Here is a 26,315-nt window from a genome sequence, read left to right on the forward strand (position 1 = left end):
AGATTCTTAGTAGTCCGCGCTCGATGGAAATGAAGCAACCTGTCTCATCGAGTTGACCCAGGCTCACAAGGTTAGCCTTGAGCCTCGGGATGAAGTAGACGTCGGTCAGCTGGCGATGCTCGCCTCCCTTACTGACGAACAGGATGGTGCCGCGCCCTTCGATCTCGACGATGGAGCCGTCGCCGAATTTCACCGTCCCACGGATCCCCGAGTCGAGTTCGGAGAACGCAGATCTAGCCCCGGTCATATGGTTTGTTGCCCCTGTGTCAAGGATCCATTGCTGGTGCTCGTGTTGCTCGTCCCTTTCGCCGATCTGAGCGAACACTCGCTCCTCCTCCAGTTGAATTGGCTCCCTAGCTGGTGCCATCTTTGCTACGCCCAACTGGAGCTCTTTCTTGGGTTCAACATCGTCGTCCGATTTGGAATCGAAATTGGGGACGCATGCAGTTACCATGAAGAGAGCTGGCTCGTCCTCCTCGGATTGAGCCACATGGGCCTTTTCGGCCTTCTCCTTATTCCTCAGCTTGCTCCAACAATTATTCCTCAGCTTGCTCCAACAATTTCTGCTCAGGTGTCCTCTCTTCCCACAGTTCGAGCATTGGATCGGCCTGCCATTGGTCGACTCCTTCTTTTGATTCCCATCTTTCCCGCGCGTGCGCCCGTGGGACATCCATGGCTTCTTACCGCATTTGCGGCTGGAGGAGGACCCGTTGCTCTCGCCGGTGTTGTCGCAGAGCTTCAGGCGTGCAAGCCATTCCTCCTCCGTGAGGAGTAGACGACCCTCCTTGTCAACAGCTGAAGTGATATTCTTCTTCCGCTGCTCGACGTTACGTAGTCTTCCGGTCACCTCTTCCACTGTTAGGTCGTTCACATCAAGCAATGTCTCGATTGAAATCGCGACTTGCTCGAGGTGATCGGGAACGACCTGCAACATCTTCTTTACGATTTCTGCCTCGCTGATGCCACCACCGAGGGTGGTGATGCTGTTGGCGAGCCCCGTGATCCGCATTGAAAAATCATCGACGGATTCGCCGTCCTTAAAGCGAATCTCCGAGAGCTCTTTCCGCAGTTGCTCGATGTTGGATTCCCGCACTCGTTGTACACCGACCCGACGGGATTTGATTCCTTCCCAGGCCGATTGTGCAGTGCGTTTGGTGGAAAGTGAAGCCAGCATCTCTGGGGGCACAGATCGTAATATGGCGGCGAACGCCAGCCGATCTCCTCCCGGTACTCGATTGTTTCTCCTTCCTCTGACTCGACAGCGTGCCATAACCATAACCCTTGCGCCTGTAGGTTAACGCGCATCAACAAGGCCCACCACTCGTTATAGTTGGACCTTGTCAACATCGGGTACTGAACGACGGCGGTCGTTGTCTCTCTGATCACTCGCTCAACAACTACTCGACGCCCGTCATCACGATGTCGGCCACGGCCTCTTCGTGGTGGTGATGGAGATGCCGGCACTTGGCGGCGTGGAGGAGTGAGCGAGCCTGCTTGAGATGGGCCCCACAATGTATTTATTTTTGCGCTTTGCATTTTCTTCTACTCGAACCTAAGACCTGTGTGTTATTAGGTCGACGCTCTAACCACTTGAGCTATTCAACTTGATTGTTGATAGGTTGGCTCTTCGGTGATGGTATACTACCGATCGCTTCAACGAGGCTCTGATACCACTTGTTGGATTTCGATAATCGGCCAGGGAAAAAATATTATCGCCAGGAGTTTGTTGGAAGAAAGATAAAATGCTTAAAATAAGAGAGAGAGAAGGACTGAAAGTTTGACTGCTCTTCAAAATCCCTGTATTAAATCCTGTAAACAGATTTCTTATTTAAATACGATCTATCCTAAAAATGGGTGGAGAGTGGCCAACTGAATCTGTGCCACTTCCTAGAAAATTGACGTCTAAGAATTCGCTAATCCATTCGACGTGTTTGTCAAATGGTCAAAGGGAAATTAAATGTAAACGTGTGAATCTAAATAAGGAAAAAACAAAGGTTTTATCTAACATACTGCGTGTTTGAAGGAAAAAGGTTCCGGAGAAGGTTGGGTCTGACAGTTCACTCTTAGGAATCCCTTTACTGTTCAATCCGGGAATAGAGGTTTAGTCTTGACTTCCGGTTCCGGGTCGGGTTAATCAATAAGGTAACATGAAGGTAAAGAAAGGATAGGTTGAGTCTCATTCATCTTGATTGAGTCTTACCTTTCGATTTTGCTTTTACCTTGTGTTTGAGTAATGAATAACATAGGGTGGGTGGGTGACTCTCATCTTCTTTTGAAGTTCAATCGGGGTCAGGGAATAGAGGAAAAGAAGAATCAAATTCCTTCCTGTTTATTCGCTTCTCTTTCTTTCATTTGAAGAGTCTTGAAAGAGCAGAATCAAAGGAAAGCGAAGAGACCGAGTTTATAGTTCAAGAAAGGAGAAGAGAAGAGAAAGAATGAATCTTTCTTCTTCTTTTACGGTTCAATCAAAGGAAAGCAAAGAGCTACTGAACCTAGTTCAAGAATAGTTCAACCCTCGTTCAGTAGTTCTGTCTCATTCATCTTGCTTTCGTTTTGGCTTAGTTTACTGTGAAAGCTGTTTAAGAGTTCACTCTCATTAATGTTGAGTCTTTCCTTGAACCTGACTCAAAAGAAGAAGAAGAAGAATAAATAGGTGAAGAGTAAAGAGTATGCTTTCCTGAGTTTACTGTTCAAGAACAGCTCACACACAATCACTTCCTTTGAATAACTCACAATCATTGACGGGAATAGAGGTTTAGTCGCTTGCTTCTCTTTCTTTCATTCTCTTTCTGTAAAGGATAATTCATCTTGACTTGCTTGAGTCAGTCTCTTTTCTTTTTCCGACTGTAAAGGAATATCTGATTCTTTTACTTTCATTATTCTCTAGAAGGTGAAGTAGCTCTCGGTTCAGGCAATGGAGAATTAATAAGGAGTCTTGAAACACTTTCTCATCCAGCTTATCTATTTACCGAGTGAAAGAATAAATAGGGACAAGCAAGAAGGTTCAGGAGAATGCATCTTGCTTGAGTATTGATCTTTTATAGTGAAGGGAGAGTACATTAGCGGCTTTCCCTTCTTTACAAGCAGGAGAGTAAAAGAGTTCCATCAGGGACAAGTGATTGAGTTTAACTCGTTCAATCTGTCGAATGAATCTTTCGTCTTAGTTTACAGTTCAAGAATCCATAGGAAAACGAAGGGAGAGGGGAACAATAACTGAGAATAACGAACAATCACTGAATGAAGAGAATAGAGTCAAAGAATGTTTGAAGAATCCTCAGAGAGTGGCACGACCAAACAATTATCATCCCAGAAGCGCAGCTTACCATCTGTTTACTGGTCCTGTTTGAAGGGAAAGAACAAGAACGGAATGAAGGTCATAGAGTAGAGGTTCAAGGGAGAGATTCAGGAAAAGGTTTAAGGTTGAGGAGTGGATCATCCAACCGCTTGACTTACCTTGTTCAAGAGTTCAATCTGGTTCCGATTCCGTATAGAAGCTGATAGTTTAGGAGGTTCACTCTCATTCATCTTGTTCTTGTCTTGCTTTCGGCTTGACTTCCCTTCCGGTGAAGTAGCGCAGCGAACATCCTTTCATTTGTTGGAGAGGTTCCGGAGTAAACTCTAATGAATCTTTCCTTCCTATTCTTTCATGTTTTTCCTTCCGGAGTTCAGTCTCTTTCCTGTCCCTGAATTTATTCAACCACTGTAAAGGAGAGAGGAGAGAATCTTTCGTTTCGTCTTCAGTCTCATTCTTCTTTCATTTTCTTCTTCTTTTCTTTCCTCTCCCTTGTTGTTGCGAGAATTCTTAATTCATGAGTTGTAGGGAGAGATGGACTGATGTCACCATAACCAAAGACTAAAGCAAGTGTTGGATTCAAAACTTAAAGATACTGAGATCTTGGCAGCATTACGAGTAACTCCTCAACTGGGAGTTCCACCTGAGGAAGCAGGGGCCGCTGTAGCTGCTGAATCTTCTATTGGTACATGGACAACTGTGTGGACCGATGGGCTTACCAGTCTTGATCGTTACGTTACAAAGGACGATGCTATGGAAGCCTGTTCCCGCTGGAGAAGAAAATCAATATACTGCTTATGTAGCTTATCCCCTATACCCTTTTGAAGAAGGTTCTGTTACTAACTGACTTCCATTGTGGTTAATTGAATTCAAGGCTCTGCGTGCTCTACCTCTGGAGTATTTGCGAATCCCTACAGCTTATATTCAAACTTTCCAAGGCCCGCCTCATGGTATCCAGGTTGAAAGAGATAAGTTGAACAAGTATGGGCGCCCTCTATTGGGATGTACTATTAAACCTAAATTGGGATTATCTGCTAAGAATTAATTATGGTAAGAGCTGTTTATGAATGTCTATGCGGTGGACTTGATTTTACCAAAGATGATGAAACCGTGAATTCCCAACCAGTTATGCGTTGGAGAGTCCGTTTCCTATTTTGTGCGGAAGCCTCATAGGCTGAAACAGGTGAAATCAAGGGACATTACTTTCATGCTACTGCGGGTGCGAAGATATGATGAAAAGGGCTATATTTGCTCGAGAATTGGGAGTTCTTATCGTAGGTGGATTCACTGCAAATCCTAGCTTGGCTCATTATTGCCGAGATAATGGTCTACTTCTTCACATTCACCGTGCAATGCATGCTGTTATTCATAGACAGAAGAATCATGGCACTTCCGTGTACTAGCTAAAGCGTTACGTCTGTCTGGTGGAGACCATATTCACGCTGGTACCGTAGTAGGTAAACTTGAAGGGGAAAGAGACATCACTTTAGGCTTTGTTGATTTACTACGTGATGATTTTGTTGAAAAAGATCGAAGCCGCGGTATTTATTTCACTCAAGATTGGGTCTCTTTACCAGGTGTTCTGCCAGTGGCTTCCGGTGGTATTCACGTTTGGCATATGCCTGCTCTAACCGAGATTTTTGGAGATGATTCTGTACTACAATTCGGCGGAGGAACTTTGGGGCACCCTTGGGGTAATGCACCAGGTGCCGTAGCTAACCGAGTANCCTTGTTTATTGTTCATTCATAAATAGGGACAAGAATGCATCTTGTTGAGTCTTGAAATGAAACACTATTGAGAACTGTTCCGGATTTCTTAGCTCCTGTTCCGGAGTCAACTCTCATTCATAAGCTTGACTTTAACCTATTTCCCTTGTGAAAGAAAAGAGCTACTTCAACTTCATATGCTTTACCTAGTTCAATCAGTAGTAGAAGTCTAATGAATCTTGTCTTACTTCAGTCTTTCCTCTCATTCATCTTGAGTTGAGGAGAAGAAGTAGTTAAGTAAAGGATAGGCGAAGGCAATGGAATACCTTTACCGAGTTGTAGAGGTGAAGGATTGAATAGGAACAGAATAAGGATCAAGAGAAGAGACCGAGTTTACGAGGTTCAGGAGTGGATCATCCAAGCCAGCCTATTTCCCTTGTTTACAGTTCGGGAAAGAAAGGATCAGAGAAAGAATAATGTTTCCCTCGTTCAGTAGTGAACTCTCATTCATCGAGAGTGTTTACAGTTCAGGCAATGGAATAGCTTGACCTGATGATCCTCCTGTTTACCTCATTCAATAACCGATGGGAATAGAGTATAAGTGATGGTGTGAATATAACACATGCGGAAGCAATTTGGATCTTAGGCACTTTTAGAACATCAATTATAGTAAATAACTAGCATGTTCATAAGTATTAAAACTTAATGAGTTTGAATACTAACCTTTTGTAGGTTCTGTTACTAACTGACTTCCATTGTGGTTAATTGGATTCAAGGCTCTGCGTGCTCTACGTCTAGAGTTTTTGCGAATCCCTACAGCTTATATTCAAACTTTCCAAGGCCCGCCTCATGGTATCCAGGTTGAAAGAGATAAGTTGAACAAGTATGGGCGCCCTCTATTGGGATGTACTATTAAACCTAAATTGGGATTATCTGCTAAGAATTAATTATGGTAAGAGCTGTTTATGAATGTCTATGCGGTGGACTTGATTTTACCAAAGATGATGAAACCGTGAATTCCCAACCAGTTATGCGTTAGAGAGTCCGTTTCCTATTTTGTGCGGAAGCCTCATAGGCTGAAACAGGTGAAATCAAGGGACATTACTTTCATGCTACTGCGAATGCGAAGAAATGATGAAAAGGGCTATATTTGCTCGAGAATTGGGAGTTCTTATCGTAATGCATGAATACTTAACAGGTGGATTTACTGCAAATCCTAGCTTGGCTCATTATTGCCTAGATAATGGTCTACTTCTTCACATTCACCGTGCAATGCATGCTGTTATTCATAGACAGAAGAATCATGGCACTTCCGTGTACTAGCTAAAGCGTTACGTCTGTCTGGTGGAGACCATATTCACACTGCGAGGGATTTTGTATATATGAAGAGAGTGTTTGTGAGAGATTTTTTTCAAGGTTTTTCACCAAGAAGAACTTTCATGTACCATGATCACTCTATTTATAGAGTCATGTTTGCATGTTCATGCAAATTTGAGATCACCAAATCTTGACACTCAAATGTTTGGGATTATGTGGCAAGCATGCATGTTTGAGTTAACCAAATTTTGACACTTAAAATTCCACTCAAACTTGTAGGGGTTATTTGGCAAGCATGCAAGTTTGGTTAAACCAAATTTTGACACCTCAAAATTCCACTAACATGTATTTTTCCATTAAATGAAGTCAACATTTTGACTTTCTTCATTTTAATTCAACCATTAATTTGAATAATTAATTTCAAATTAAAGTAATATTAAATGATTAATTAAACTATTTAATTAATATTTAATATTAACTCAAAAGCCAATCCCAATCAATTCCGACACATATTTGATTAAAATATTTAAAACTTATTTAAATATCTCAAATTCTCTCTTTTTGTTTAATTCGTGAATAAAACAAAAATGCGGTTAAATATATCGTATATATGTAGCGCATATTCCCTAATATGAATTCGAACACTTCGAAGTCACTCGTCACACTGTTCTATTGTTTAGTCCGATATGAGCTAGCAGAGGGACCTAATGGACCTATAGATCATGGGCTCCAACGATCCAAGATTAATCGGTTAAACTCATTAACCTTGTTAATCAACAACACTCGTTAACTACTAGGACACTCCACTATAGCCTAGTAGTTGCACTCCCCTCACTATAGATATTTTTTTGTCCATTTGATATAACCATGATAAGTAAGTCGATCCTTCACAGGTTGTTCGTAGCTAAAGCTGGGTCAATTAGTCGTTTTACCCCTGAAGTTGCTTCTTGTTCGTTATGTCCTACTGATCCTCTTATGAACAATTGTTTTGTGGTCCAACCAGTAAACCGAATCCCTCTCACGCCAATGAGTGGGTGGGGCCCCTTGTTCAAGACCTTGAGTCAGTACTTAAGGGAACTACCTCTCTTCTATCCCTAAAAGTGGGTAGGAGCGAATTCCATCTTGCACCCCACGTCCCCAGCTATTCACCCAGTCTTACCCCTGAAATGGGAGGCCTATTGAGTCGGCAAACTCGAGCCACTCTCACCCATGCAAATCTACACCCACTCACATGTCTCCATATGTACAATTTAGTGATCACATTGTTTATATCATATACAAAAGTGGGCCGCATCCATAGTGTCCCCAGAATAAGGTACTCAGCCTTGTCCTTATACTATAGATAATTTTGACTATATACTTGAACTTGATCCACTCTTATGTCTCTATATATAGTTCAAGTAATCATACTATAGCCAGAGTGTTCTTAGTTTATTGGATGTAGATTAATGATCGTAAAGTTTACTTTATTCAATAACAATCTTTACTGAATAAATAACAATAATAACTTTGAAAATAGAATATATTTTAGTTTACGAACTATGAGTTTTAGGACATAAAACCCAACAGTAAGGAGTCTTTCAGGAAGTAGCCCAGGACATATCGAGGCAGGTTCAGTCAGTCGCTTCGTTTAATCTCATTTGAATCTCCTCTCCCTTCTAGTTTCGGCTTTCCTTTCAACACTTCCTCCCTTCTTTGTTCCGAGTCAGGTGAAGGAAGTCGCTTCGTTTAATCTCTTTTCTTTTCCCGACTGTAAAGGTGAAAGACTGAGTGAAAGAAGGTTCGTTCCGGGAAGGGTTTCATACAGTAGCGAAGGGAAGAACTTCACCTTTTTAGGTTGATGTCCTTTCCATATTGTCTTTGCTAGCGTGGGGTTTATTGCTTCTATTTTTTCCCTCATGTCCATCATCAAGAATTTTGTAGAAAAGACCCCGTCAGTCAGCGCTGGGGAGCCAAGTTAGTGAGTCTTCTTTGTTTGACAAAACCACACGGGCAAGGTCAAGGCTTAATTCGGCCCGTCAGCGCTGGGGAGCCAAGTTAGTGAGTCTTCTTTGTTTGACAATACCACAGGGGCAAAGTCAAGGCTTAATTCGACCCACTCTGCTGCTTCATTATCCTTTAGATTCCTACCAAGCTTCAAGTCCCAAAATTTGTTGACAACATTCCACGTTTCTTTAATCGTGGCTTTTTCGTCGTGAGAAAGCCTGTACAAAAGTGGATACTTCAAAGCTAGCATGGTGTTTTCAATCCATGGGTTGATCCAAAATGATGTGCTTCCCCCTTTCCCTACCTTATGGCGAGTTCGGTGGGTGATGAGATTTTCATGTTTCTTTATGTACTTCCAAGGCCCTTTTGTAGAAGATGAAGGGAGGTGATCTTTGTTTGATGTAGGAGTATATTTAGCCTTTATAAGATCATGCCATAAGGCCTTTTGTTCATGATGATATCTCCCGAGTATATTTAGCCTTTATAAGATCACGCCATAAGGCCTTTTGTTCATGATGATATCTCCATATCCATTTGGCGAGGAGAGCTGTGTTCTTCTTCCTTATCGAGAGAAGACCGAGACCTCCATTTTTTATTGGGAGGTTTATAATATTCCAACGAACAAGGTCTGCGCTATCTTTCCACAAGTAATTTCTGAAAAGTCTTTCTATATGCGCAGCCAGTTTTTGAGACATATAGTAGGTAGGGAGGTTGGATAATGTGGTTTGTATTAGAGTAAGTCTTCCGTCTTTTGAAGTATAATGTGATGACCATGTTGACAACCTTCTTTCTATTTTCTCAATAATAATCCTCCAGAAAGAAAGAAAGAATTTTAGAGGTAGTCCTAAGTACATATTCGGCCATTCTCCCTAGTCCTAAGTACATATTCGGCCATTCTCCCTTTTTACAACCATATATGCTAGCAAATTCTTCAATGATCTCAGTGCTAATATTGATGTCCATGATCTCTATTTTTTGGAGGTTGATATTTTGTCCAGAGAATCCTTCGAAGGTTTTCACCGTCTCAATCATGTATTTTTTATGGAAGAGGCATTCATTCACCAAATAAGAAAAGGGCGACCAGTGAAGATAGAGAAGCAGCAATATTCATATCTAGTGGGGCGTTTCTTGAATGATTTGAAAGGGGGAAGAACTGGAGAGGAGTGAAGCAGCAATATTCATATCTAGTGGGGCGTTTCTTGAATGATTTGAAAGGGGGAAGAACTGGAGAGGAGTGAAGCAGCAATATTCATATCTAGTGGGGCGTTTCTTGAATGATTTGAAAAGGGGAAGAACTGGAGAGGAGTGAAGTGAAGAAGATACACCTATGGCAAGACAAGAGGCTGTGATTTTGGTTTGATAGAGAGATCAGACTGATTGAGGATTGGCGGGAGGAACCAAAATTAATTTGACTCTATTTATCTTCCTCTTTGCCTCTAATTTTCTATTGAAATAGAACCGTTGTCACATGCATGATGTGACCTTTCTATGCGAAAACATGCATTTAAAATCATTCATAAAATCATGTCACGGACTTGAACGTTCACATTCAAAACCTTAAAATAAAATAACGAAAAGTTTGACAGATTGGAACTCGTCCTTGGGAGCTAAGGTGGTGGAGGAGGATAAAGGGAATGGTTCGAAGGAGAACACGGATCCAGAAGAGACAATAGATACTTGTAGCTGAATTCATGGAATCCCTTGTTTCTCTCTAGAGTTCGAAGCTGATCCCTCAAACCACAAAATACTCAAAGATTTGAGTCATTTAACACCAATGGACGATTATAATCTTTATGTGATTGATCCTAGAGAGAAAATGGAGGACTTCTAGCTCATCTTGTAATCATTCATGTACCCTTTTCATTTTAGTATGAACGACGTTAGAATTTTGTATCACTAATATACTTCGCTCTATTCCTAATAATTTTTTGAAGGGACGTAAATTGTCTTTGAAATTAATGTATAGTGACTTTTAAGCATTCAAGCTATAAAAAATATGGCAAAAATTGGTAACCAATCGGATTTCGTTACCAATTTAGTTCTTATACTCTTTATATTTCGTTAAGGAAATCCGTCCGTCGTAGGTAAAGGTCTGATACCAAATGATATGGAAATCACTGCAATAGGAGTAAGAGTTGGAATTGGATTTCCAACTCAAAAGAGATTCCACTTGGATGGTTAAAATTGAGTTTCATTATCAACAAACTTTATTTTGTGGAAATGGATGCCATTTTACACACCTCTTCTCGTTCTTGTTTGTTGAAGGGGCGCATAACAAAGTTCGCAGCATCCATTTTCTCGAGAGGGCGCCCAATGCCTGGAATGTTTTCATTCATTTAACAGCTGATATTATATAGAAGCAGCGTGGAGGTGCTAACAAAGCCTCAAGGGACGTACCTATTTTTATTTTTTTTATCTTTTTATGACAACTTTACTGATAGTGAAATTTACAAGAGGGATGTATAATCCATGATGTTTACAAAAGACCTTCCCAATTTGCAATGAGGGAGGTATAACTATAGGAAGTAAAAATATTAGACAGTCTACACCAAGATATAGCTTGGTAAACAACATTGTCGAAAAGTTTTGTTTAGGTCTGTGTCGTTTCTGCAAATATTCTCTCATTTCTTTCTTTCCACAAATTCCAAAAGAAAGCCATGATGAGGTTTTTTCCATAATAGGGCTTTTGTGTTCTTGAAAGAGTGGCTCTAATTTCTTTCTTTCCACAAATTCCAAAAGAAAGCCATGATGAGTTTTTTCCATAATAGGACTTTTGTGTTCTTGAAAGAGTGGTACGTCAAGGCCATATCCAAAAAATCCTTTACCTCCTTAGGAAATGTGAGATGTCATCCGAACATATTAACAAAAAATCCTTTACCTCCCTAGGAAATGTGAGATGTCATCCGAACATATTAAGAATCGTTGTCCTGTCCAGAAATTTTGGGTGTTCGTTTGCTTTCTTACACAGTGGACACCAATTTGGAGAGAGAGTTTCTTACACAGTGGACACCAATTTGGAGAGAGAGTGATGTAAGGCATTCTTTTTTTAAGATTTTCACTTGTGCTAATAGCTTTATGAGCTATTTCCCAAAGGAAGAACTTCACCTTTTTAGGTTGATGTCCTCTCCATATTGTCTTTGCTAGCGTGGGGTTTATTGCTTCTATTTTTTCCCCCATGTCCATCATCAAGAATTTTGTAGAAAAGACCCCGTGAGTCAGCGCTGGGGAGCCAAGTTAGTGAGTCTTCTTTGTTTGACAATACCACACGGGCAAGGTCAAGGCTTAATTCGGCCCGTCAGCGCTGGGGAGCCAAGTTAGTGAGCTTGGGAGCCAAGTTAGTGAGTCTTCTTTGTTTGACAATACCACAGGGGCAAAGTCAAGGCTTAATTCGACCCACTCTGCTGCTTCCTTATCCTTTAGATTCCTACCAAGCTTCAAGTCCCAAAATTTGTTGACAACATTCCACGTTTCTTTAATCGTGGCTTTTTCGTCGTGAGAAAGCCTGTACAAAAGTGGATACTTCAAAGCTAGCGTGGTGTTTTCAATCCATGGGTTGATCCAAAATGATGTGCTTCCCCCTTTCCCTACCTTATGGCGAGTTCGGTGGGTGATGAGATTTTCATGTTTCTTTATGTACTTCCAAGGCCCTTTTGTAGAAGANTCACAATATCCACTTCCCAGTTAGAAAATTGGTCAATCAAACTGGAATCCGATTGTGCAAAACATGAATTAATAATCATGTTTGATTCAAAAGCAAGCAAAATGATGAAACAAAAGATGGTTTGAGACATCATTTTGCTTGCTCACTTTTCTTTTTACAACCCAATTTGGTTTTGTCTGATTTGGTTTTGTCTCATTTATATAGCACAATAGAATTAGTATACGGNATCTCCCGAGTATATTTAGCCTTTATAAGATCACGCCATAAGGCCTTTTGTTCATGATGATATCTCCCGAGTATATTTAGCCTTTATAAGATCACGCCATAAGGCCTTTTGTTCGTGATGATATCTCCATATCCATTTGGCGAGTAGAGCTGTGTTCTTCTTCCTTATCGAGAGAAGACCGAGACCTCCATTTTTTATTGGGAGGTTTATAAGAGACCTCCATTTTTTATTGGGAGGTTTATAATATTCCAACGAACAAGGTCTGCGCTATCTTTCCACAAGTAATTTCTGAAAAGTCTTTCTATATCCGCAGCCGTAATTTCTGAAAAGTCTTTCTATATCCGCAGCCGTAATTTCTGAAAAGTCTTTCTATATCCCTATATCCGCAGCCGTAATTTCTGAAAAGTCTTTCGATATCCGCAGCCGTAATTTCTGAAAAGTCTTTCGATATCCGCAGCCAGTTTTTGAGACATATAGTAGGTAGGGATGTGGATAATGTGGTTTGTATTAGAGTAAGTCTTCCGCCTTTTGAAGTATAATGTGATGACCATGTTGACAGCCTTCATTCTATTTTCTCAATAATAATCTTCCAGAAAGAAAGAAGAATTTTAAAGGTAGTCCTAAGTACATATTCGGCCATTCTCCCTTTTTGCAACCATATATGCTAGCAAATTCTTCAATGATCTCAGTGCTAATATTGATGTCCATGATCTCTATTTTTTGGAGGTTGATATTTTGTCCAGAGAATCCTGCTAGCAAATTCTTCAATGATCTCAGTGCTAATATTGATGTCCATGATCTCTATTTTTTGGAGGTTGATATTTTGTCCAGAGAATCCTTCNTCGGATTTCGTTACCAATTTAGTTCTTATACTCTTTATATTTCGTTAAGGAAATCCGTCCGTCGTAGGTAAAGGTCTGATACCAAATGATATGGAAATCACTGCAATAGGAGTAAGATTTGGATTAATATCTCAAAAGCAATTAATTCTTTAATATATAATTTAAAGACTTGATTTATAATTTAACAAAAAAAAAATTAAAGTTACGTTTCTCATTNCCAACGAACAAGGTCTGCGCTATCTTTCCACAAGTAATTTCTGAAAAGTCTTTCTATATCCGCAGCCGTAATTTCTGAAAAGTCTTTCTATATCCGCAGCCGTAATTTCTGAAAAGTCTTTCTATATCCCTATATCCGCAGCCGTAATTTCTGAAAAGTCTTTCGATATCCGCAGCCGTAATTTCTGAAAAGTCTTTCGATATCCGCAGCCAGTTTTTGAGACATATAGTAGGTAGGGATGTGGATAATGTGGTTTGTATTAGAGTAAGTCTTCCGCCTTTTGAAGTATAATGTGATGACCATGTTGACAGCCTTCATTCTATTTTCTCAATAATAATCTTCCAGAAAGAAAGAAGAATTTTAAAGGTAGTCCTAAGTACATATTCGGCCATTCTCCCTTTTTGCAACCATATATGCTAGCAAATTCTTCAATGATCTCAGTGCTAATATTGATGTCCATGATCTCTATTTTTTGGAGGTTGATATTTTGTCCAGAGAATCCTGCTAGCAAATTCTTCAATGATCTCAGTGCTAATATTGATGTCCATGATCTCTATTTTTTGGAGGTTGATATTTTGTCCAGAGAATCCTTCGAAGGTTTTCACCGTCTCAATCATGTTTTTTTTATGGAAGAGACATTCATTCACCAAATAAGATAAGGGTGACCAGTGAAGATAGAGAAGCAGCAATATTCATATCTAGTGGGGCGTTTTTTGAATGATTTGAAAAGGGGAAGAACTGGAGAGGAGTGAAGTGAAGAAGATACACCTATGGCAAGACAAGAGGCTGTGATTTTGGTTTGATAGAGAGATCGGACTGATTGAGGATTGGCGGGAGGAACCAAAATTAATTTAACCTAATTTATCTTCCTCTTTTCCTCTAATTCCATAACATCATTATATAATTGAAATAAACTAGAGTAAAAAAAGCAATTAATTTAAAGAGAGTTTTTATTGATAANTTTAATATATAATTTAAAGACTTGATTTATAATTTAACAAAAAAAAAATTAAAGTTACGTTTCTCATTTAATTGTTGTTTCACTTGTAATTTAATTATAAGGAAAAAGAAAAAAATACAACTATGTTAAGTTTTATTTTGATTATTATCCATATGCTCGTTACATCCATGGATTGACATTTAAAGAATTAATTAGGGTTTTCATTCATAAAGCATTATGCTTTGATCGATAGTTGTGTTTGAGTTGAAGTCAACTCAACGAAAATTGAGTAAAATCATTTCCAAGGGTATATTAATTGATATGAATCGAGGGAACCAAGACGTAAGGAAATGCCATCGTCTCTCACAGCCCCAGTGCAAAAATTACGATCACATCGATCACTAAGCCAGTTTTCTTTCTCCGGCTAAAACACTTCACTCGAAGCATGCCCATGTTTGTTGCTAAAATTGTACCAAAATAATGTTGTTTGCCATAAATTTCTTACGTAAGCTTATAAATATTTTTTTTTATCTCAATGTCATCGGGTCTAAATATTTACATTTTAGTAAAAAATTTAATATAAATTTTAAAATTAAAAAAATATTTTAAGAAAATTTGCACTGCCAAAATGATAGCGTTATAAATATAACTGTCCGGAGGAACATAGACTGGTTGTCGGCTATTGATGAAATTTTTCAACGCATGAAGTGTCCGGAGGAACAGACTGAGTTGCGTGACCTATCTGTTACGCGAAGATGTTAAACTGTGGTGGTAATCAGCCTCCCGGGCGATTGCTGCAAATGAGGATGACATCACCTGGACGCAGTTTAGAACAACGTTTCTCCGAAAATACTTCAAACCAGTGGTGCGATATAAGAAGCAACGCGAATTCCTAAGCATAGAGCAGGGAAACAAGTCAGTAGAGGAGTATGAACGAGAGTTTACCCGTTCGTCCCGTTTCACCCCAATAATGGTCTAAACAGAAGAGCTGAAAGTAGAATGTTTTGTTATGAGTTTGCAGCCCGATGTCCGAGGTGCGGTGTCAGCTCACCTTCCACCTGACTATGCAACACCACTCCGACTTGATGAGACGCTAGATGATAAGGAATATCCAACAGAAGACACCCAAACCCACTTAAACACGTCGGTTGACCAGAAGAGAGAGAGAGCAGACGTCACCTATCTCCTCAAAGGTATCTTGGCACCATGCCAAGACAAATTTAAACCAAGAGCGCAGGCAACCAAAGGCTTGCCCACAGAACACGCCACATGACAGACCACGCTACCTGAACTGTGGGAGACGTCACCCAGGACAGTGCAGGTTTAAGAATAGGGTATGTTTCAACTGTCACCAAGAAGGCCACAATGTCGCGCATTGCACCCAAGGGAGAGCAACTAATACCAATAGACCCCCTGGTAACCAACCGAACTCAAACCTGAGGCAATGGAATTGCTCAAGTGATTGAGTGAATGGGAAGGAGTGAGACCGAGTTTACAGTGTTTGAGAGAAGGAATTGAATCATGAATTGGAAAGGTGAGAAGCAGTGAGACCGATCCTTGTTTACCTCCTTCAATACGGGAAAATGGCCAAAAATGGTTCTTTTTCCCAGGAAAGTATCAACTCTCATTAATTGAAGCAATTTTTGTTAGTTAAAAAGCTAAATGGCCCAAAACCCTGGGAAAGTATCAACTCTAATTAATTTCAGCTGCTTTTGTTAGTGAAAAAGAGAAATGGCCTAAAATCCCGGGAAAGTATCAAAAAAATCAGAAATGGTCTTTACAGGAAAAAGAGTGAAGGAGTCTTGTCTCCCTTCCCTTCAAACACTGTAAACTCTCTTTCCACTTGAGTTGACTCTAGCTACTAAGGAGCGAAGGATCTCTCCTCGAAGAGGAGAGGAGTGAAAGAAGATGTCCGGTTGAACTATTTCTTTTCTTTACTCGACTGTAAAGGATAGGATTTCATTCATTGACTCTCCTCTCATATCGGTTCATGGGCAGGAGAAAGAAGCCAGCCGAGGGGAAGGTTCCTTCCTGATTGAATGAATTTACTCTCCTCTCCTGTAAAGGAGAAGTAGCTCGGGTCATAGAGTCCGGTTTAGGGGAATGAGTGAAAGAAGGTGTCCAGTTTCACTATCTCTTTGATTTCCTCGACGGTAAAGGAATAGAGTATAAGGAGCGAAGGGTTTCGGTTTCCTCTCCCTTCTAGTTTCGGCTTGACTTCCGGAGCTTGAGTGAAGGAAGTAGCTCGGGTAATATCGATTTCGGGGAAGGGAAGTAGTAATTGAGCAAAGCAACTCGACGAGAAGAGGAGAGGCGCCAAGCAACTCGACCGCGAGGGAGAGGAGCGAAGCAGCTTTGTTACGTGAGCGAAGCAGCTTTGTTACGTGGTTGTGAGTCTTTCTCTCTCTCGACTGTAAATGACAGGTGGGTGATTGAGCGAAGCAGCTTTACCGTTCAATCAGGTAATATCGGTTCAATCAGTAGGAGAAGGATAAAGAGTGAAAGAGTCTTTCTCTTGTCTCCCGGATTTCATTCATTGACTCGCTAGTAAGTAATGCTTTTAAGGAAAGGAGAGAATTGACTCGCCAGTAAGTAAGTAATGCTTTTAAGAAAAGAGGAGCAAAACGTAGCAACTCTTCAGATAGGTAGAGGAGAAAGATCAGTTCAAGAATCTATAGGTTCAGGGAAGGTTAATTCGTATTATAAATAAAAGGGAAGGGGCGAAGAGGAAGGTTAATTCATATTATAAATAAAAGGGAAGGGGCGAAGAGCTTTACCTTGTTTACAGTTAAATCCGGAAAGAACAGAAAAGAGACCCACCCACCCCGTAAGTAAAGTCCACGCCAGGAGTGAAGATGAAGACAGAGTGAAAGAGTTGTTTTCAACAAAGAAGGAGAGGAGCGGAGCGCAGCATCGAGACGAGAAGAGGGTTTCCCGAGTTGTAGAGGCTAATGAGCGAAGAGTTGCTCGACTCGAAGAGGATCAGAGTGAAAGAGGGTTCCTGAAGTAGTGAAGGAGAAGGAATAAGGAGTCTTGACTTCCTATCCATCCTAATTACCTCGTTCAATCAAAGAGCTACTTCTTTACCGAGTTCAATCAGTAGGAGAAGTAGGATCAGTCTCATTCATCTTGTTTGAGTCTTCTTCTCCCCTCCCTGAATTTATTCTTTCACTGTAAACTCGTTCCAGAAGTAGGATAAGTCTAATTCATAAATGGGTTCGGGTTTCGGACAGGGCATATCGGTTCCGGAGCTAGCTTCTCAAACATCCAGTCTATTTACTGCGTGTTTGAAGGAAAAAGGTTCCGGAGAAGGTTGGGTCTGACAGTTCACTCTCAGGAATCCCTTTACTGTTCAATCCGGGAATAGAGGTTTAGTCTTGACTTCCGGTTCCGGGTCGGGTTAATCAATAAGGTAACATAAAGGTAAAGAAAGGATAGGTTGAGTCTCATTCATCTTGATTGAGTCTTACCTTTCGATTTTGCTTTTACCTTGTGTTTGAGTAATGAATAACATAGGGTGGGTGGGTGACTCTCATCTTCTTTTGAAGTTCAATCGGGGTCAGGGAATAGAGGAAAAGAAGAATCAAATTCCTTCCTGTTTATTCGCTTCTCTTTCTTTCATTTGAAGAGTCTTGAAAGAGCAGAATCAAAGGAAAGCGAAGAGACCGAGTTTATAGTTCAAGAAAGGAGAAGAGAAGAGAAAGAATGAATCTTTCTTCTTCTTTTACGGTTCAATCAAAGGAAAGCAAAGAGCTACTGAACCTAGTTCAAGAATAGTTCAACCCTCGTTCAGTAGTTCTGTCTCATTCATCTTGCTTTCGTTTTGGCTTAGTTTACTGTGAAAGCTGTTTAAGAGTTCACTCTCATTAATGTTGAGTCTTTCCTTGAACCTGACTCAAAAGAAGAAGAAGAAGAATAAATAGGTGAAGAGTAAAGAGTATGCTTTCCTGAGTTTACTGTTCAAGAACAGCTCACACACAATCACTTCCTTTGAATAACTCACAATCATTGACGGGAATAGAGGTTTAGTCGCTTGCTTCTCTTTCTTTCATTCTCTTTCTGTAAAGGATAATTCATCTTGTCTTGCTTGAGTCAGTCTCTTTTCTTTTTCCGACTGTAAAGGAATATCTGATTCTTTTACTTTCATTATTCTCTAGAAGGTGAAGTAGCTCTCGGTTCAGGCAATGGAGAATTAATAAGGAGTCTTGAAACACTTTCTCATCCAGCTTATCTATTTACCGAGTGAAAGAATAAATAGGGACAAGCAAGAAGGTTCAGGAGAATGCATCTTGCTTGAGTATTGATCTTTTATAGTGAAGGGAGAGTACATTAGCGGCTTTCCCTTCTTTACAAGCAGGAGAGTAAAAGAGTTCCATCAGGGACAAGTGATTGAGTTTAACTCGTTCAATCTGTCGAATGAATCTTTCGTCTTAGTTTACAGTTCAAGAATCCATAGGAAAACGAAGGGAGAGGGGAACAATAACTGAGAATAACGAACAATCACTGAATGAAGAGAATAGAGTCAAAGAATGTTTGAAGAATCCTCGGAGAGTGGCACGGCCAAACAATTATCATCCCAGAAGCGCAGCTTACCATCTGTTTACTGGTCCTGTTTGAAGGGAAAGAACAAGAACGGAATGAAGGTCATAGAGTAGAGGTTCAAGGGAGAGATTCAGGAAAAGGTTTAAGGTTGAGGAGCGGATCATCCAACCGCTTGACTTACCTTGTTCAAGAGTTCAATCTGGTTCCGATTCCGTATAGAAGCTGATAGTTTAGGTGGTTCACTCTCATTCATCTTGTTCTTGTCTTGCTTTCGGCTTGACTTCCCTTCCGGTGAAGTAGCGCAGCGAACATCCTTTCATTTGTTGGAGAGGTTCCGGAGTAAACTCTAATGAATCTTTCCTTCCTATTCTTTCATGTTTTTCCTTCCGGAGTTCAGTCTCTTTCCTGTCCCTGAATTTATTCAACCACTGTAAAGGAGAGAGGAGAGAATCTTTCGTTTCGTCTTCAGTCTCATTCTTCTTTCATTTTCTTCCTCTTTTCTTTCCTCTCCCTTGTTGTTGCGAGAATTCTTAATTCATGAGTTGTAGGGAGAGATGGACTGATGTCACCATAACCAGAGACTAAAGCAAGTGTTGGATTCAAAACTTAAAGATACTGAGATCTTGGCAGCACTACGAGTAACTCCTCAACTGGGAGTTCCACCTGAGGAAGCAGGGGCCGCTGTAGCTGCTGAATCTTCTATTGGTACATGGACAACTGTGTGGACCGATGGGCTTACCAGTCTTGATCGTTACGTTACAAAGGACGATGCTATGGAAGCCTGTTCCCGCTGGAGAAGAAAATCAATATACTGCTTATGTAGCTTATCCCCTATACCCTTTTGAAGAAGGTTCTGTTACTAACTGACTTCCATTGTGGTTAATTGGATTCAAGGCTCTGCGTGCTCTACCTCTGGAGTATTTGCGAATCCCTACAGCTTATATTCAAACTTTCCAAGGCCCGCCTCATGGTATCCAGGTTGAAAGAGATAAGTTGAACAAGTATGGGCGCCCTCTATTGGGATGTACTATTAAACCTAAATTGGGATTATCTCCTAAGAATTAATTATGGTAAGAGCTGTTTATGAATGTCTATGCGGTGGACTTGATTTTACCAAAGATGATGAAACCGTGAATTCCCAACCAGTTATGCGTTGGAGAGTCCGTTTCCTATTTTGTGCGGAAGCCTCATAGGCTGAAACAGGTGAAATCAAGGGACATTACTTTCATGCTACTGCGGGTGCGAAGATATGATGAAAAGGGCTATATTTGCTCGAGAATTGGGAGTTCTTATCGTAATGCATGAATACTTAACAGGTGGATTCACTGCAAATCCTAGCTTGGCTCATTATTGCCGAGATAATGGTCTACTTCTTCACATTCACCGTGCAATGCATGCTGTTATTCATAGACAGAAGAATCATGGCACTTCCGTGTACTAGCTAAAGCGTTACGTCTGTCTGGTGGAGACCATATTCACACTGGTACCCTAATAGGTAAACTTGAAGGGGAAAGAAAACAGCTATTGAAACAGAATATGCTTTACAGAGTGAAAGATGGTAAAAGACAAAGAGAATGAATTGAATATGCTTTACCGAGTGAAAGAAGTAGAATGAATCTTGAGTTTCGGCTTTCTCGAGTTCAAGAGCTATTTCACCTATTTACCTCCTTCAATCACTGACGGGAATAGAGGCTCAGTCGCTTGCTTCTTTTCTTACTGTTCCGGAGTTCAGGCAGTGGAATAGCTTTCCCTTCTTTTCATCCAATTGCTTTACTGACTCGAAGAGGAGAGGGAAGAAGGAGCGGCTTGGCTTTCCCCCCTTGTTTATTGTTCATTCATAAATAGGGACAAGAATGCATCTTGTTGAGTCTTGAAATGAAACACTTTCGAGAACTGTTCCGGATTTCTTAGTTCCTGTTCCGGAGTCAACTCTCATTCATAAGCTTGACTTTAACCTATTTCCCTTGTGAAAGAAAAGAGCTACTTCAACTTCATATGCTTTACCTAGTTCAATCAGTAGGAGAAGTCTAATGAATCTTGTCTTACTTCAGTCTTTCCTCTCATTCATCTTGAGTTGAGGAGAAGAAGTAGTTAAGTAAAGGATAGGCGAAGGCAATGGAATACCTTTACCGAGTTGTAGAGGTGAAGGATTGAATAGGAACAGAATAAGGATCAAGAGAAGAGACCGAGTTTACGAGGTTCAGGAGTGGATCATCCAAGCCAGCCTATTTCCCTTGTTTACAGTTCGGGAAAGAAAGGATCAGAGAAAGAATAATGTTTCCCTCGTTCAGTAGTGAACTCTCATTCATCGAGAGTGTTTACAGTTCAGGCAATGGAATAGCTTGACCTGATGATCCTCCTGTTTACCTCATTCAATAACCGATGGGAATAGAGTATAAGTAATGGTGTGAATATAACACATGCGGAAGCAATTTGGATCTTAGGCACTTTTAGAACATCAATTATAGTAAATAACTAGCATGTTCATAAGTATTAAAACTTAATGAGTTTGAATACTAACCTTTTGTAGTTCAAATTCTTTTTTCCTCACGAACCGATTTCGAACCACCACTAGTGTCTTCTCCACTATCCTCCGACCTTAGAACGAGATTGTGGAATCCGGTGAGTGACTAAACTTGCGAGGGATTTTGTATATATGAAGAGTGTTTGTGAGAGATTTTTTTCAAGGTTTTTCACCAAGAAGAACTTTCATGTACCATGATCACTCTATTTATAGAGTCATGTTTGCATGTTCATGCAAATTTGAGATCACCAAATCTTGACACTCAAATGTTTGGGATTATGTGGCAAGCATGCATGTTTGAGTTAACCAAATTTTGACACTTAAAATTCCACTCAAACTTGTAGGGGTTATTTGGCAAGCATGCAAGTTTGGTTAAACCAAATTTTGACACCTCAAAATTCCACTAACATGTATTTTTCCATTAAATGAAGTCAACATTTTGACTTTCTTCATTTTAATTCAACCATTAATTTGAATAATTAATTTCAAATTAAAGTAATATTAAATGATTAATTAAACTATTTAATTAATATTTAATATTAACTCAAAAGCCAATCCCAATCAATTCCGACACATATTTGATTAAAATATTTAAAACTTATTTAAATATCTCAAATTCTCTCTTTTTGTTTAATTCGTGAATAAAACAAAAATGCGGTTAAATATATCGTATATATGTAGCGCATATTCTCTAATATGAATTCGAACACTTCGAAGTCACTCGTCACACTGTTCTATTGTTTAGTCCGATATGAGCTAGCAGAGGGACCTAATGGACCTATAGATCATGGGCTCCAACGATCCAAGATTAATCGGTTAAACTCATTAACCTTGTTAATCAACAACACTCGTTAACTACTAGGACACTCCATTATAGCCTAGTAGTTGCACTCCCCTCACTATAGATATTTTTTTGTCCATTTGATATAACCATGATAAGTAAGTCGATCCTTCACAAGTTGTTCGTAGCTAAAGCTGGGTCAATTAGTCGTTTTACCCCTGAAGTTGCTTCTTGTTCCTTATGTCCCACTGATCCTCTTATGAACAATTGTTTTGTGGTCCAACCAGTAAACCGAATCCCTCTCACGCCAATGAGTGGGTGGGGCCCCTTGTTCAAGACCTTGAGTCAGTACTTAAGGGAACTACCTCTCTTCTATCCCTAAAAGTGGGTAGGAGCGAATTCCATCTTGCACCCCACGTCCCCAGCTATTCACCCAGTCTTACCCTGAAATGGGAGGCCTATTGAGTCGGCAAACTCGAGCCACTCTCACCCATGCAAATCTACACCCACTCACATGTCTCCATATGTACAATTTAGTGATCACATTGTTTATATCATATACAAAAGTGGGCCGCATCCATAGTGTCCCCAGAATAAGGTACTCAGCCTTGTCCTTATACTATAGATAATTTTGACTATATACTTGAACTTGATCCACTCTTATGTCTCTATATATAGTTCAAGTAATCATACTATAGCCAGAGTGTTCTTAGTTTATTGGATTTAGATTAATGATCGTAAAGTTTACTTTATTCAATAACAATCTTTACTGAATAAATAACAATAATAACTTTGAAAATAGAATATGTTTTTGTTTACAAACTATGAGTTTTAGGACATAAAACCCAACAGTAAGGAGTCTTTCAGGAAGTAGCCCAGGGCATATCGAGGCAGGTTCAGTCAGTCGCTTCGCTTAATCTCATTTGACTCTCCTCTCCCTTCTAGTTTCGGCTTTCCTTTCAACACTTCCTCCCTTCTAGTTTCGGCTTTCCTTTCAACACTTCCTCCCTTCTTTGTTCCGAGTCAGGTGAAGGAAGTCGCTTCGTTTAATCTCTTTTCTTTTCCCGACTGTAAAGGTGAAAGACTGAGTGAAAGAAGGTTCGTTCCGGGAAGGGTTTCATACAGTAGCGAAGGGAACAGAGGTTCACAATCACTTCCTGAGAATAACTCACAATAACTGCACACTGTTACAGATATATTCCCATAAAAAAGCTTTCCTTCCTTACTTAAACTTAAAGAACGGAAGAAGAAGAGTTTACAGTGTTTGAATAGTTCAACCCTTGTTCAAGTCGTCCTAAGACAAGAGCTGATAGGTTCAGGAGAAAGAATCCATAGGTTCCAGAGTTCATGTTCTTCTTCTAGTTTTACCGAGTGTTTGAAGAATAGTCCTGCTTTCGCTTTCGTCTTTGTTTACAGTTCCTTCCGAATTACCGAGTTCAAGAGTTTAAGAAAAGAGCTACTTCATATGCTTTACCTCCTGAAAAAAGGGAAGGGAATAGAGGAAAAGGTTTAAGGTTGAGTCGAATGAATCTTGAGTCTTGACTTTCTTACAGGAGAGTAAAAGAGTTCAATCTGGTTCGTGAAGTAGTGATTGAGTTTACCAAGTTTACTGTTCAAGAAGGAATCAGATCATTCATCTTGAGTTTTGTCTTGAAAAGCAGCTAAGAAGTTTAATCTGGTTCGTGAAGTAGTTCAGTCTAATTCATCTTGAGTTTCGTCTTTCCTTCCTGTTCTGGATTTTATTCATTGTTTGAATAGGTTCCGGTTCAGTAGCTAATTAATGAATTTACACTGAATTTACACAGTGGACACCAATTTGGAGAGAGAGTGATGTAAGGCATTCTTTTTTTAAGATTTTCACTTGTGCTAATGGCTTTATGAGCTATTTCCCAAAGGAAGAACTTCACCTTTTTAGGTTGATGTCCTTTCCATATTGTCTTTGCTAGCGTGGGGTTTATTGCTTCAATTTTTTCCCTCATGTCCATTATCAAGAATTTTGAAGAAAAGACCCCGTCAGTCAGCGCTGGGGAGCCAAGTTAGTGAGTCTTCTTTGTTTGACAATACCACACGGGCAAGGTCAAGGCTTAATTCGGCCCGTCAGCGCTGGAGAGCCAAGTTAGTGAGCTTGGGAGCCAAGTTAGTGAGTCTTCTTTGTTTGACAATACCACTGGGGCAAAGTCAAGGCTTAATTCGACCCACTCTGCTGCTTCATTATCCTTTAGATTCCTACCAAGCTTCAAGTCCCAAAATTTGTTGACAACATTCCACGTTTCTTTAATCGTGGCTTTTTCGTCGTGAGAAAGCCTGTACAAAAGTGGATACTTCAAAGCTAGGGTGGTGTTTTCAATCCATGGGTTGATCCAAAATGATGTGCTTCCCCCTTTCCCTACCTTATGGCGAGTTCGGTGGGTGATGAGATTTTCATGTTTCTTTATGTACTTCCAAGGCCCTTTTGTAGAAGATGAAGGGAGGTGATCTTTGTTTGATGTAGGAGTATATTTAGCCTTTATAAGATCACGCCATAAGGCCTTTTGTTCATGATGATATCTCCCGAGTATATTTAGCCTTTATAAGATCACGCCATAAGGCCTTTTGTTCATGATGATATCTCCCGAGTATATTTAGCCTTTATAAGATCACGCCATAAGGCCTTTTGTTCATGATGATATCTCCCGAGTATATTTAGCCTTTATAAGATCACGCCATAAGGCCTTTTGTTCATGATGATATCTCCATATCCATTTGGCGAGGAGAGCTGTGTTCTTCTTCCTTATCGAGAGAAGACCGAGACCTCCATTTTTTATTGGGAGGTTTATAAGAGACCTCCATTTTTTATTGGGAGGTTTATAATATTCCAACGAACAAGGTCTGCGCTATCTTTCCACAAGTAATTTCTGAAAAGTCTTTCTATATCCGCAGCCAGTTTTTGAGACATATAGTAGGTAGGGAGGTAATGTGGCTTGTACTAGAGTAAGTCTTCCGCCTTTTGAAGTATAATGTGATGACCATGTTGACAGCCTTCATTCTATTTTCTCAATAATAATCTTCCAGAAAGAAAGAAAGAAAGAATTTTAGAGGTAGTCCTAGGTACATATTCGGCCATTCTCCCTTTTTACAACCATATATGCTAGCAAATTCTTCAATGATCTCAGTGCTAATATTGATGTCCATGATCTCTATTTTTTGGAGGTTGATATTTTGTCCAGAGAATCCTTTTTTGGAGGTTGATATTTTGTCCAGAGAATCCTTCGAAGGTTTTCACCGTCTCAATCATGTATTTTTTATGGAAGAGGCATTCATTCACCAAATAAGAAAATGGCGACCAGTGAAGATAGAGAAGCAGCAATATTCATATCTAGTGGGGCGTTTCTTGAATGATTTGAAAGGGGGAAGAACTGGAGAGGAGTGAAGCAGCAATATTCATATCTAGTGGGGCGTTTCTTGAATGATTTGAAAAGGGGAAGAACTGGAGAGGAGTGAAGTGAAGAAGATACAACAATGGCAAGACAAGAGGCTGTGATTTTGGTTTGATAGAGAGATCGGTGTGACAGAGAGATCGGACTGATTGAGGATTGGGGGGAGGAACCAAAATTAATTTAACCTAATTTATCTTCCTCTTTTCCTCTAATTCCATAACATCATTATATAATTGAAATAAACTAGAGTAAAAAAAGCAATTAATTTAAAGAGAGTTTTTATTGATAAAGCATTATGCATCACCTTCCTCATTTCCAAGGGTACACCAATTCATATAAACCGAAAACACCAAGACGTATAGAAATGCCATCGTCTTTTGCAACCCAAATGCAAGTATTACGATTGCATCGATCACTAAGCCAGTGGCTTTTCTCTGGCCAAAACACTTGACCAGAAGCCTGCCCACGTTTGCTGCTAAAATTGCACCAATATAGTGTTGTTTGCAACACGTTCTCATGGAACTTCCAAAAATATTTGTCTCCAGGCTTGATCACATGCTCGCCTAAATCGTCGTCTTTCGACTTGCAATGAGCTACCAAAGTAGAATCCTTCAGGTCATTCACAATATCCACTTCCCAGTTAGAAAATTGGTCAATCAAACTGGAATCCGATTGTGCAAAACATGAGTTAATAATCATGTTTGATTCAAAAGCAAGCAAAATGATGAAACAAAAGATGGTTTGAGACATCATTTTGCTTGCTCACTTTTCTTTTTACAACCCAATTTGGTTTTGTCTGATTTGGTTTTGTCTCATTTATATAGCACAATAGAATTAGTATACGGTTAGATTCACAAGTTGTAC

At 40.0% G+C, this 26,315-nt stretch overlaps 1 protein-coding gene and 1 pseudogene across 1 annotated transcript; one reads left to right on the plus strand and one right to left on the minus strand.

Moving 5' to 3' along the window:
* Positions 1–18,717: 18,717 nt before the first annotated feature.
* Positions 18,718–20,308, plus strand: LOC111456687 (annotated as a pseudogene).
* Positions 20,309–25,760: 5,452 nt separating this feature from the next.
* On the minus strand, positions 25,761–26,150 carry LOC111456688 (S-protein homolog 74-like). Its single transcript, XM_023098661.1, has one exon. The coding sequence runs from the start codon at positions 26,148–26,150 to the stop codon at positions 25,761–25,763; it is 390 nt and encodes a 129-aa protein (XP_022954429.1).
* Positions 26,151–26,315: the final 165 nt, after the last annotated feature.

This window comes from Cucurbita moschata, unplaced genomic scaffold (genome assembly GCF_002738365.1).
Source record: "Cucurbita moschata cultivar Rifu unplaced genomic scaffold, Cmos_1.0 Cmo_Scf00019, whole genome shotgun sequence".
NCBI lineage: Eukaryota > Viridiplantae > Streptophyta > Magnoliopsida > Cucurbitales > Cucurbitaceae > Cucurbita > Cucurbita moschata.